The 14,006-nt window shown below is 32.9% G+C and overlaps 2 protein-coding genes across 5 annotated transcripts; both read left to right on the forward strand.

Annotated features, from left to right (window-relative positions):
- The first annotated feature begins 2,402 nt into the window (after positions 1-2,402).
- LOC105181562 (uncharacterized) lies at positions 2,403-4,747 on the forward strand. Of its 3 annotated transcripts, none has more exons than XM_025298728.1 (4): positions 2,403-2,849; positions 3,508-3,719; positions 3,859-4,036; positions 4,248-4,747. In XM_025298728.1, the coding sequence occupies exons 3-4, from the start codon at positions 3,905-3,907 to the stop codon at positions 4,416-4,418; spliced, it is 303 nt and encodes a 100-aa protein (XP_025154513.1). In that variant the 5' UTR covers positions 2,403-2,849; positions 3,508-3,719; positions 3,859-3,904; the 3' UTR covers positions 4,419-4,747. The 3 variants fall into 3 exon arrangements, with proteins under 3 accessions (XP_025154513.1, XP_025154514.1, XP_019696193.2); XM_025298729.1 differs by having other exon boundaries at positions 3,872-4,036; XM_019840634.2 differs by lacking the exon at positions 2,403-2,849 and having other exon boundaries at positions 3,453-3,719.
- A 6,121-nt stretch (positions 4,748-10,868) lies between these two features.
- LOC105181564 (uncharacterized) lies at positions 10,869-13,739 on the forward strand. 2 transcript variants are annotated; one of them, XM_025298717.1, is made up of 7 exons: positions 10,869-11,073; positions 11,144-11,315; positions 11,409-11,591; positions 11,679-11,899; positions 11,987-12,291; positions 12,560-12,906; positions 12,995-13,739. In XM_025298717.1, exons 2-5 carry the CDS (start codon positions 11,195-11,197, stop codon positions 12,257-12,259), a joined length of 798 nt encoding a protein of 265 aa, XP_025154502.1. In that variant the 5' UTR covers positions 10,869-11,073; positions 11,144-11,194; the 3' UTR covers positions 12,260-12,291; positions 12,560-12,906; positions 12,995-13,739. The 2 variants fall into 2 exon arrangements, with proteins under 2 accessions (XP_025154502.1, XP_025154503.1); XM_025298718.1 differs by lacking the exon at positions 10,869-11,073 and having other exon boundaries at positions 11,080-11,315.
- Positions 13,740-14,006: the final 267 nt, after the last annotated feature.

Here is a 14,006-nt window from a genome sequence, read left to right on the forward strand (position 1 = left end):
CATCACACACACACACACACACCCAAGTTTGTCGATCCCAGGATAAATTGGTTTAATCCATTGACGCGAAAACAACTCAAACATTCACGATCAAGACGTGACTTTTAAATAAACTTATTTTTTGTTTTTAAATTTCGATGGATTAACATAAGCTGGAAATGGATTAACTGCACTATTGAGTGACGAACTTGGCCTTTTGACTATATTATTGGAGAATTTTGTGCATATCTTGGTAAATCAAGAATTGGTCTCTATTGTTGAGACACCACAGATCATGGGACAAATTTTTTTGTGTGTACACACTGAATCGTGCTCTTAATAATGTGTCACGCATACGTCTATGTAATAAATAAAACATTGCATTAAAAAGTATGTGATCTTGCTTTACCCATAGCATTACTATAATTACTATAAATCAATTGTTACGTTTTATACTGACAAATGATTTAGCATTACTGTATAATTACTTTAATTATTTTCTTCAACAAGTAGAAAACGAAATTGTCAGTCAAACATTATTTCCTGTACAAACTACAGAAATTTTACTTTACTATAATTTGAATTTCCCACACAGTGTGAACTTTCCCTATACATGGCGCCAGTCAAATTGCCAGCTATCAAGTGTACTACGCTTATAGGGATCGGCTATGCAGATATGCATATCAGTAATGGTAGTAGACTCGGATCTCATGCGATCTCGGTTCGTAAATCCGAGCCGAGAAACACTCCGAGCAGCACTCAAGTAACAAGTACGTCCATGAACGCGAAAGTGAAACGACCTCCGTCGTTTCGGAAGGCCTGCCCCTTCCAGACTCAACGGCCAGCAAGATGCCACGCGGTCTAGAGAATTCGTTGAGAAGAAAACGAGAGCGTTGAGCGCTCCGTCACGCTGAAGGCGACCGAGTCGCTCCTGTACGACTGGGGAAGGTCCCATGGATGCTTGGAAACGAGAACAGAGTTCAAGGAAGCGATCACATCGCTCCTGAAATTGCCAATGTCCTTGACGAATGCTAGGAAAAGGAGAGGAGCTCGCAAAGCTCTAAAGGAGGCCCGACCCATGCCGCTCCTGATAGCCAAGGTGTCTTCGACGAACACTTGGAGAGAGAGAGAGAGAGTTCACCCAGTTCCACACGGAAGCTGCCAAAAAGCCTGCTCTTGAATCGTGGCAACGCAGAGAAAACTTCAAAGCTGAAGAGTAGATTCGAACCATTAGCCTCAAAACCCAGCAGGGTATATATCGGCGCCGCCTTCAAACTCAGCAGAGTTGTATGGGTGCGGTGGTTTGAATCTATACTACACGCCAAAACTGCACTAGGAAAGCCTAGGGAGCACAGGTCGGTAAAAAGATAAGCGCGCTACAAGTCGCACAAAGCAGCCACCAGGGATTGCCACAATCGGCGTTGGGCCATGCGAAGGCACACGGCTCGCTGTCGCGCTCGGTTATATCACCCGGGCGGCCGAATCTTAGCTACGAGCAGCGGAATCGGTGAGCGCGCTGCGTAGCGGCCAAGGTCGGTACTAGTAGCTACGCGTGGGGCGCCGCACATTGAGAACACCGCGCGCTCACCTGCGAGAAACCGACGGGAGCCAGGCCGTCCGCCACGCAGCACCGGCTCGACGATTATAATAATATGCATGTAGTATCACATTCACGTTGATGCTACAAGATATACTCAAGTTATTATAGAATAATTCGAGATCTAATTATTCCTGACTTTTTGCAGCTGTTCATAATAGAGTAGAAAACATATTACGAAACAGATTACGTGAACTAACGTGATTGAATGTCGTTGCTTGCACATTTCCGAACATAACACTAATTTTTCATTCATTTAACATACGTACGTTATTCAAGAGCCATCATTGAATCGTTTTGGTATCTGTGTCACATTATTTGAGTAATCCTATATTAACATTGTGGCGTTTTAATTGCTGAAGTTCTTTCACATTGAAATTTATTCGTATAAAGGAAACATCCCAACAAACACAATATTATATGTAACGTGCATGTTAGTTGTAATTTCCTACTCAACAATATAACTGTTATATAACATTACTGTTATATAACATATGTATTATATAACATTTATATTGTTGAGTAGGAAATTACAACTAACATGCACGTTACATGTAATATTGTGTTTGCTGGGATAAGATTTAAAAGTCAGTTTATATATACATATATATTTTATTCACAAGTGACACCACTGATACTCAAGATACCTTACTTTCAAGTAATTGCTTAGTACTACAGGCATTATTGCATAATTACATTAATTCTTGACGTTATTCATGTGTTATTCTTATGAAGCTCATGTGTTTATAACATTTCTTGTATAATTGTATGTATAATTTTCATGCTAATTTCATGTTGATGTGCGATATGGTTTTATTTCATGTGCCACAGTGGCAAGTTAGTGCTGTTATTAATTCACTCACCTATTATGTAGAAAGTGATAAAACTTCATCAGTTATCACTTACTGAGTCGAAGGCAAATATAATTACTCGGACATCAGCTGATATTAACGATTAAGAGGACAGCCTGTTAATAAAGAAGGCCAGGATTAATAAAGAGGAGGCCAAGTTGTATTGGCAAGAAGCCAGGGCCCTTATTCTTAAACTTGTGCTCAAAGTTACGTATGCGCACGTTGCGAACAGTGAAAATACGTATAAATAATAATAATAATAATAATGCGTATTCTTTAACATTATTTTGTGATATTCGCAATCGGAAACGTATACGTTTCTCATTGCACTGAATTCGATTTGGCAACACCGGAAATGTAAATACTTTTTACAAACATTGTGTTCAGTGTTTATAGTTTGGCATTCTATACATTTATTTGAGGTATAATATTTTATTATTTTATATTAATGGATAGAATTAATAAAGCTAAAAGAACAATGTTTTATTACTATAAATTTTAATGTAACTTTCTTATTGTAGCGAAATTTTTTCTCAATAACAAATGTATATTGTGATGTTATAAATACAGGTTATAAATTAAGTTATAAATTTGTAACAAATGTTATTCATTTATATATATAAACAACATATATCTTTAAACAACACAGACAACAAAATTCCAAGGGACGTCTCAGGGATATTCTTGTTACGTCCTCTAGACATATAAGATGTTCCTTAAAGATTTGTGCTGTCTGGGTTGTTTAAATACTCATTAATAGATATATAAATATATTCTAAAGATAGAAATATTGTAAGTAACAGGATGAAGTTTTAATAACCTCAATGAAATTAGAGACGTTATTAAAAAGTCATTAAAATATCATTTGATATTACTCCGCTACATGAGATATTATATTTCATATATTTTTACAGGAAAAATTTGACATGAGTAAAAGTAGATATGAGTAAAAGTTTGACATGAGTAAAATTTTACATGAGTAAAAGTTTCTCTATAATACTTTTAAAGCAAGATACTCTTTCTTGTTACCCATAATATTTATCACTAATAAACAATTTTTATGAGTGTTTTGTATTACAGATGCATAGCTTACGCGGAAAGAAAAGAAGTGCTAATATCACAAAACGAGCAAAGAAATCTTTTAGTAGAATACGTATAAACACCCAGAGTTAATAAGAAGAAAATTTTCAATCTCATTTACATTAAAAGATTCAATAAATTTATGGAATGATATAACAGACATTTTAAATGTAGTAGGTGGAACTAACAAAAATTGAAAAGGTTAACGTGAGGTAAGGTAATATCTATATTAATACAATGTAATTAATTTACGTTATTACTAATACTAACATTTACTTCTTTTAATATTTTTGAATAATAATTTCCAAATTTTAATTTAACGTTTCAATGTTAATGGGAAAATATTTATAGTGCTGGCATATAGTTCTAGTCAAGAAGTAAGAAAAAACATACTGCTATGAAGCAAGCTGTATCAGCAACAGGAAGTGGTGTAAACAATACAGAAGTATTAATACCGGAAGAAGAGCAAATTCTTGATATTATGTGTCCACCGAGTGTGAATGGACATCCTGATATATTTGAATCGAATGTAAATTTATTGCAAGATTCCAATGTAAGATTACATTAAGCATTGCATATTTTCTATATTATTTATATTTATTACTACAGTAACTTACATATCAAATATATTTACTGTTATATTTTAAAATAAAAAGCTTAAAAATATTGTATATATATGCATATGCTTACGTTTTTATAAAATTAATATTTAATTAGTAATGAATAAAATGTATTTACAGGATGATTCAATGGAAGTGGAATATTTGAATGAATATGAAAAAGAAGTATCAAAGATTCTTAATTGTACAGATTCGAATAGCATTTCCAACAGCACGTTATCTTTACAAAAGCGAACAACTGTTACCGACAAGGAATATAATAAATGTCAAGAGTGGTTTGATGGAAAATAAAATATAGATAGCAACGATCCAAATATTCAACAGCCTGCCAAATTACAAACCAAATTAAAAACTTGTTATAAATCCGTTAAATAATACAAATTCTTTTAATTGTTATAAAAGTAAACAGGATAAGACAACTCCAATACAGAAAAAAGGAATGACAGATGCAAAACAGAAATTACAAAATACTATTGAAGTATCATCAAAATTGAATGACGCTTATGAAAAGACATATATTTAAAAAAAATTATTATGAGGCTAGGTTAGAATATTTAAAAAGGTCGGCTGAAGCAAATGAAAAAATAGCCAATATTATGGAACAATATATGAGATTAAAATATCACGTCAAATATGATAATTTATAAATATTTAGATTTTGTTTTATATGTTATATATTTATAACAGTTGTATGTCTGTTAAACAATTGTCCTTAAGTACAAGTTTTCGTTAAATGCAATATTTGCGCAGCAATATTAAGTTTTCTTATAATTATTATTAAAATAAAGTTAATTTTTAAGCTCAATATTAAATTTATAAAATTTATATAAAGGACATATATTTGATACATATATATATATATATATATATATATATATATCATATAGTATAGTGTATATGGTATAGTTAAAAATTCTAGTCTAGTCTGTTTCAAAATACCTAAGATTTGTTTGCTTGTGATTGACTGACTTATATAGCCACATTAATATTTGTTCCTATATTCGTTAAATATAAAACATATAATGTTAAAAAACAAAAGCAATAGATATTGATATATAAAAAATGCAATATATATTTTATATTTAACAACTTTTATTTGTATTTGCTACTGTAAGGTAAATATAAAATATTTGACATCAGAAAAATATGTATATTCTTACCATCCTTTTATTACAAATTAGTGTACAAGACAATATTGAGGTCTGTATGTGTATTGTTATTACATTAAATAAATCGTATTATTTGTTTTTATTTGTACGTTTGTACTTTACTTTTATTTGTTATTTTACTCGTATATATTTCTTTTTCTTTTGTGGATATATATAATGATGTGCAACTTATATATATAAATGTAGCAAGATATAATAAATTTTAATCGATATATAATATATAATTGAAGAGAAATAATTTTGTATTATTTGTCTTTGCTTTATTCTACCAACTGTTAGATCAGCATCAATTCTCCCAATATTTCCATGATTTTCTTCAGGTTGAATATAATCTTCATTATTATACATGCCAAAATCTAATTCATCGCAATCATAATCTAATAGTAATGGTATATTTTCTTTAATGCATATATTATGTAATATAGCGCATGTGTTTATAATTTTTGAAGCTGTTGCTGGAGAATAATGCAGCACTCTGTGCTTTAGTAAACATCGAAACCTCATTTTCAATGTTCCACTGCACTATTCAGTTAATGAACGACATTTCATTTGCCTTTTATTATATAAATCTTCTGAAGAACCTTCTGCAGCATCAATTATGGGGGTCATCATCTCAAAGCATATCCCGAGTCTCCTACAACCCAGAGTATAATACAAATTACAATACAAAAATTATAAAAATTATATAAATTATTTGTTTCCATATATGTATATAAATTTATATTTTGACAAAAACGTTATTTTATAATAAAAATACCATTTACATACTTATATATTTTTGTATATATATGCAATGTATATAACACACAAAATACGACAAGTTCGTGAACAAAAAGCAAATGACGCTAAACTGGAAAGTTATATTTTCTTTTGCAATAGTTAGTAAGTGAATACAAGCGAGCAATGCGTAATACTAGTTGTATGTCTATGCACAATATTATCTATCGACAAAAAAAACACAAAACATGTTCTTTGAGCTCCAAGTGCACAGCTCAGACTATCACCCCACCATGTATTTATTTGCTCATTTTTTTTTTTATTTCATTGTTTATTAGCTATTACGAAAATTGCGAGAAAGTACATTTTTTTCTTCAGTTTAATGCTATATTTTTTTTTAATCAGCAACTTTTCTTACATATCAATGTTGTAGAGTCATGCAATTAATTGTTGTTAACTCAACCTAGTAAATGGTCTAACCTAGTAAATGGAAATTATTATGTGGATATCGTCTGTAAAGATAAATCATGGCATTTTTTATATTAGAATTATTCCAAATAAATGTATCATGTGTGCTTCCAGGGTAACGTGCATTGATATTTATAATTCTTAAGCGTCAGTCACAGATCTATGACATATGTTTATTGTATCATAATATAATATACATTTATAATACATACAGTTTTATCATTATTTATATAAAATTTATTACCAATTGCGTATTTATCGAATGATAGCCTTTTCTATTAACACATATACAGGGTGTCTCATTTTAAAGGACCCACTCAAATATCTCAGAAACACTGCGTTAAATCGAAAAATGCCTAAGACAAAAGTTGTTTAGCTTGAAGGGGAACATAGGACAGTGATAACATTTTGTTTATAGATGGCGGCACTTTCGAGATATTTACTGATTATCAATTTTCTTAAATGGATATCCAAATTTTGTATTATATCATCTTTTTCTACCAACTAATTTGAACAACTTTTGTCTGAAACATTTTCTTATTTGCTTAATATATTTTGAGATATTTAAGGAAAACTTGATAACTTTTCCAACATTTACCCTACGATATCTCGTTAACTATTCGTCGAAAGAAAAAATAGTATTAGACTTTTTTACTTTATTTACTATTAAGAATATACTACTATAATAGTGCCCTAACGTTTATTAATTTAATAATTTTGAAATTTCCAAAGGTCGATAAGTTAATAAAAGTTAGGGCACTATTATAGTGATATATTCTTGATAGTAAATAAAGTAAAAAAGTCTAATATTACTTTTTCTCTCGACGAATAGTTAGTGAGATATCGTAAGGTAAATATTGGAAAAGTTACCAAGTTTTCCTTAAATATCTCAAAATATATTAAGCAAATAAAAAAAATGTTTCAGACAAAAGTTGTTTAAATTAATTGGTAGAAAAAGATAACATAATAAAAACTGGGATTTCCATTTAAGACAATTGATAATCAGTGAATATCTCGAAAGTGTCGCCATCTATAAACAAAATGCTATCGCTGTCCTACGTCCCCCTTCAAGCTAAACAATTTTTGTCTTAAGCATTTGTTGAAGCAAATTTGTTTTTCGCGCTTCAAGAGATGACGTGTCCAGCGTATGCACTGTATGTAAGATCTTCCACGCGTGCATAGTCAGTCTGTTGTTTTCTCTTCGAGCGACCACATGCATGGTAAAGTACTCAGCTTTTCTTTTGTTTTAACCAACTAATAAAACCAGAGCGATAATTTCCAACAAAGCTTCGTCTATTCGTACTCTTTCACGCCTACCACACCTCATAATAACAACAGCATTTTTCGATTTAATGCAGTGTTTCTGAGATATTTGAGCGCGTCCTTTAAAATGGGACACCCTATATATTTATATCATAGAGTAATAGAATTATAATATTTTGTACATTTTATATACTATTAATATATATACAGGGTAAGGAAAAAGTCCCGGACCGGTAAAATATCTCGAAAATCAAGCGTTTTGGAAAAAAATGTTTCGAACAAAAAAAAAGTTGTATGATTTCAAGGGAGAGATAAAACAACTATATTATTTTGTTTAAAAATGACACCATTTTCGAGATATTCACTGATCATTACTTTTCTTAAATGGAAATCCCAATTTTTTATTACACCGTCTCTATCAATTAATTGAAACAACTTTTGTCTAAAACATTTTTTTATTTGCTTAATATATTTTGAGATATTTAAGGAAAATTTGATAACTTTTCCAACATTTACCTTACGATATCTCGCTAACTATTTGTCAAAAGAAAAAGTGGTACTAGACTTTTTTGCTCTATTTGGTCTCAAGAATATATTGTTACAACAGCGCCCTGACTTTTATCGATTTGATGATTTTGAAATTTCCAAAAGTCAGTAAGTTACTAAAAGTCAGGGCGCTGTTGTAATAACATATTCTTGAGATTAAATAGAGCAAAAAGCCTAGTACCACTTTTTCTTTCGACAAATAGCTAGCGCGATATCGCAAGTTAAATATTGAAAAAGTTGTCAAGTTTTCCTCAAATATCTCAAAAAATATTAGGCAAATAAAAAAATGTTTCAGACAAAAGTTGTTTATATTAATTGGTAGAAAAAGACGGTGTAATAAAAAGTTGGGGTTTCCATTTAAGAAAAGTAATGATCAGTGAATATCTCGTAAATGGTGCCATTTGTAAACAAAATGATATAATTGTTTCACATCTCCCTTGAAATCATACAACTTTTTGTTCGAAACATTTCTTGTTCGAAAAACGCTTGGTTTTCGAGATATTTTACCGGTCCGGGACTTTTTTCTCACCCTGTATATATAAATATATATTTATAAAAAGCAAAGGGTTCTGAAATGTTACAAATAACAAAGAATGTATATATTGTAATATTGCAATATCTTTAATGTTTTCGTCGTATTTATGTAAATATTGTTACGGCACTGAAATATTGATTAGACAGAAGACGGATAGCGAGCGGCGGCATGGTCAGCTGTTGCTGGATTCTTGTCGTTAACAACGAGAGAAAGAGAGTCGGGAGAGGACGTCCGAGTTGTAAAGACGTAGCGAGTTCAATTAAACCGTTCTTTTATAAATTGCCTTCTTGTTATTTCCCCGAGCGTGCACGAAGCGTAACAATATATATAAATTATCAAAATCCGGCTCATTAGCGACCTCGAAAATAATATAAGGAACACTGCATAACAATTTAATAGTGATATTTAACGTCAACGAGATAAAATATCTCTCCATGTAAAATTGTACAGTACGTGACTTGCTGCAATGCCTGGTACAGATTTATTTATATATTATAAATGTCTGGTGACTTGATTACAAAATCCAGTCCTTTATAGCGACCTCCGGAATAGGGCAGGGAATATGCTTCAACAATTTGGCGGTTATATAGAACGTCAACGGGCATAATATCTGAACTTGTACAGTGGTATTGAACACGTGACTCAATGTGACACTTGGTAAAGGTGACACTTCTTTTACATATGAAAAACTTTTGACTGCCAAATTTCAAAATCTGGCTCTGTAGGGACCTCGGGAATAGTTCAAGGGATGTTTTATAACGATTTGGCGCTTATGTACATCATCCACGAGGCACAATATCTCTTGCAGTAAAATTGTATCGCGCGTGACTTTTTGCGACTCTTGGTACAGCTGACGCTTTATTTGTTAATGATAAATTGTTGACTGCCTGATTTCAAACTTTTGACTCCGTAGGGACTTCGGAAATAATTCAAAGAATATTTTATAATAATTTGGCGGTTATGTATATCGTCCACGAGGCGCAATATCTCTTGGTAAAGTTGTGTCGCGTGTGACTCTTTGCGACGCTTGATACTGCTGACGCTTTATTTGTTAATAATAAATTGTTGACTGCCTAATTTCAAAATCTGGCTCTATAGGGACTTCGGAAGTAATTCAAAGCATATTTTATAATAATTTGGCGGTTGTACATCGTCTATGAGGCAGAATATCTCATGCTTTAAAGTGGTGGCTGGAAAGTATTCATACACATGCACACGCCAATGCTAATGCACTGCTCATATATACGCTAAACTGAAACGTTGCTCGCGCGAGCGCAAGAGCAGGAAGGTTAGGTCATATAGACTGCACCATGATACAGCTGGGGTATACTTTCCGTGTTATTTGCACCAAAAGATATTTTGCCACGCAGGCATCATTTTCGCTCATGTAACTTACATAGGCATCTTCCTTTTATTAGTATCTAGGGACGTACAGAGCCTGATTTTGCTTTTAGGTCCTTGAAAATTTGTAACAAATGGAAATATAGGCACCGCGGGATGAACTTTCATTCAAAATTTTTATTCGATTTTTATTTAGACTTTTTTTCCAAAAAAAGCGCTCTGCACGTCCCTGCGAACGTCCATGCGGACGTTAATCCTGATTGCAAATGTAAAGTGATTTTCTCCATATTTTGGTCATAATTTCTAATATATGGTCTGTTCTTTGTAGCTGCACTGCTGAACTGATGCAATAAGCTAGAATCAGAAAACCTATATTTGTCTCACTTTAACTTATTGCACCAGTTCAACAGTGCATCTACAAAGAACAGACCAATAATCTTGCCTAGTTCGCGGGTCTCCACGAGAGGTCTCTAGTGTGGCTCCTGCAGACCCTTAGGGCAAGAACACAGGCTTTTGCATAACACATAATACATAATGCATTAGAGAATAAACCAATTAGTTTTCTTCATTTCCCTCCTCAGGGCAGAAAAGAATGAAGAACTCTGATTTGGGCCCTTTGGACCAGAGCACAGACTTCTGCATAACGCATAATACACAACGCATAAGAGAACCAACCAATCAGAGTTCTTCATTTCTGTCCTGAGGAGGGAAATGAAGAAAACTAATTGGTTTATTCTCTTATGCATTATGTATTATGTGTTATGCAAAAGCCTGTGCTCTTGCCCTTATAGTCACTTATAGTCGAGACTCGATAACACTCGTTATCGGAGCTGTTGCGAGAAAGGATATAACGCATTGAGTATCATTTACTGTTCCCTTCGATGATCAACATTTGTTCACACATTGGGTAACAACAAAATTACAGCGTAATTTCTCTCACCTTTCCCTGTATTAATTATTATAATTATCCGAAAAAGAGGTTAAATTTGTGAGAGGTCGAATCTTCATCACTTTACCCGATTGATGAAATGTCTGGAAAAACATTAATAAACAGTATGGTTGCCTTCAGTAGAAGGGAATATGATGATTTCCAGATGCATCTCTCGTCAATGACAGAATGGCCAGGTATTAACATCAGTGTTGATAAAGGTAAGCTACATGTGCATAATTTATTTAGAGATGGTACAATTTGCAGAAAGGATTATGTTCTGATACAGCTCATCGCACAAAATTGTGTTTTAGATTTACACGCAACACTCAACATACCGATGCTCATTATGGAATTGTATCGATTAATACCTTACAAGGAAGACCGTTATGTGCACTTTCATCCCTTCAATATGCCTCATATTAAAGTACGTAAAATTGATCTAATCGGAGTAGTTACAAACATTAAACGCAATTCCGAAAACCTACTTTTAACAAGTAAGAACCAAATGATAAACGATAGACAGATTGATTTAATGATCAATAGTATCCTTGGATGAGCTAATATTTTTTGTAATTTTATAGTCGAGGATGGAACAGGAGTAGTTGAGATTAATTATAAGCTGGAAAAATATTTATCTTTGCTGCAACAACGAAAGAAAATCGATCGACAATATAAAGAGCAAGCTAAAAATTTAACAAGATATGAAATAATAAAAAATTCCTTTAAAGATTGCCCAGGAAAATTTCCGGAAACACGTCCACAGTTCTCTTATACGAATAATGTTTCTCTTCTGGATAAAGCTGTAAGTAACAATTATTGTCATTTGCTGTCATTTCATAGGCATTTACGCACTGACATATGTAACAAAATACAAAATTGTTTTCGACAGATTCTAGAGAACAAATGGTGGTCCGAAACAAATAATGGTTTATTGGGCAAAGAAATCAAACTGTTTGATTATGTATCTGTCAATGGATATCCCTGTTTTGATGTAAAATTTCAGAAAATCCCGCAAGAAATTACAATGGAATTTATCGAACATGCAAGGTTAACAGTTTTTGCAATATCTGTAACATGTATATCTGAAGCAACATACAATAAAAAGTTATCTACATGGATGAACACCACTATCCGCCAAAGATATACGAAGAGGTCGGAATGAAGTATTCATTGCAAACTTTATTAGTATTACAGGTATGATATTAAAAGGTTATTTTGGATACTTAACTATTAACTTTATTAGAAATTATAATTAAACAAATTGCAAGTAGATTTATCACTCGGATCAAATATCTGAATGCGACGCATAAAATGATGAGTAGAGAAAAATTTTATAATGAGACATATGATGTGTAAATAATAATTATATCTATAACCTTCTCACGCACACACACTCACACAAAATTTAAAATACTTATGTTGTCTTTTATTGTTTTGTTTCATGCTTTGTGTCTCGAACCAGCAAAAGAACATCAACTACAAATCTTATGAGTTACTGACCACTGCTGCTATTGTTCCTGTGCAATGACTTTGAACCGATATAATATCAATATAGTAGATTTACTCTTTCCCAAGAAACTTCCTTGGACTGCCATGATAAATTATATTTATTTCTTAAATATTACATTCTGACACGACGAGTCACAATGAGATATAAGTGTATTTTGTTTCGTTTCAACCTACCACGTCACAATATGCATCGGTTTGCACAATTCTTTGAAAAAAAAAAAAAACAAAAAGCAGACTGTTGCTGTTGTTATTGGCTGACCTTCCGCGAATAGCCCTTTGAGAACATTTTACCTTTACGAGGTAAGTATTTCATAATTGCAACTATATTAGTTGGTGGTTGCGCACACATGTACATATCGTTGCCCATGTCGCTTGCCTTTTGATCTAGGTGTGATGCGATGATATATCCAAATCGAGTAATCGAAACGACATACATACTTGAAGAGGCTTGAAGATACATTATTGAACAGTGTCGCTCAATGCACTTTACTTATATGGTGTATACTCTACTATTATGGATAACACGATATTCCCTAAAGATTACTAACGATAAAGCAGAAACGAGCATAGGCGTACGTCTGTCGGATCTGTCGTAAATGGAAAAGAGAAATACATTTGAAACGAGCATGTTGCATATTAGCTGGGAAATAATATTTTGACGTTGACAAGATTTAACATCCATTGTGGCAGCAGGACCAGTTGAGAGCGTCGACAGTACCGGGGGATTCCTGCGTGAGCATTGAACAAGAGATGATGGGAGTGTTAAGAGCATAATTGAGTAAAGTAATGATGACTATCGAAACAGCTTTAGTGGATGAAACTGGACTGATTGAACAGTGAAATTTTTATCAAAGCTGTACGGGTTGTTACATGCTGTGTTCAACTTTTGTGAAAACAAAGTTAATATTGTGTCAATTGCTTACCGGTTGACTTTCGGTATGAAAAATATTGAGAAAGAATTAAGAAGGAATATTTAATTATTGTAACTACTACCGGTTTCCAGATTTTTCGAATGCCCCTTGAAGGATATTCAATTTATTCTCCTGAGGAGAATAATTCATTATTTTACCCATAGGTGGCTCCGCGATAATGAGATAAGTTTCCGCCGGAATAAATGACCCAAGCACCTTGTCTATGGATAGCTGTATTATTTACATTTAGATCTAAGCGAGACCTAAAAGTATGTACGAATCAGACTCACTGACCGCGGTAATCACTCGCTACACGTTAAATCTGCCCACTTCGATCACTGACTCACATTGTGCTTCTGTGAGAAATTCTCCTTATCGATAATAACAGGGCGCCTCTTTGCAAAGATGTCTTCTAACGAAAGCACGAGCAAAGGGGAATACGAATCCAACGAAACTGGTAATAGAAAACATCGCTATGTTTGATACAAA

This window comes from Harpegnathos saltator, unplaced genomic scaffold (genome assembly GCF_003227715.2).
Source record: "Harpegnathos saltator strain DR-91 unplaced genomic scaffold, Hsal_v8.6 scaffold236, whole genome shotgun sequence".
Taxonomy (NCBI): Eukaryota; Metazoa; Arthropoda; class Insecta; order Hymenoptera; family Formicidae; genus Harpegnathos; species Harpegnathos saltator.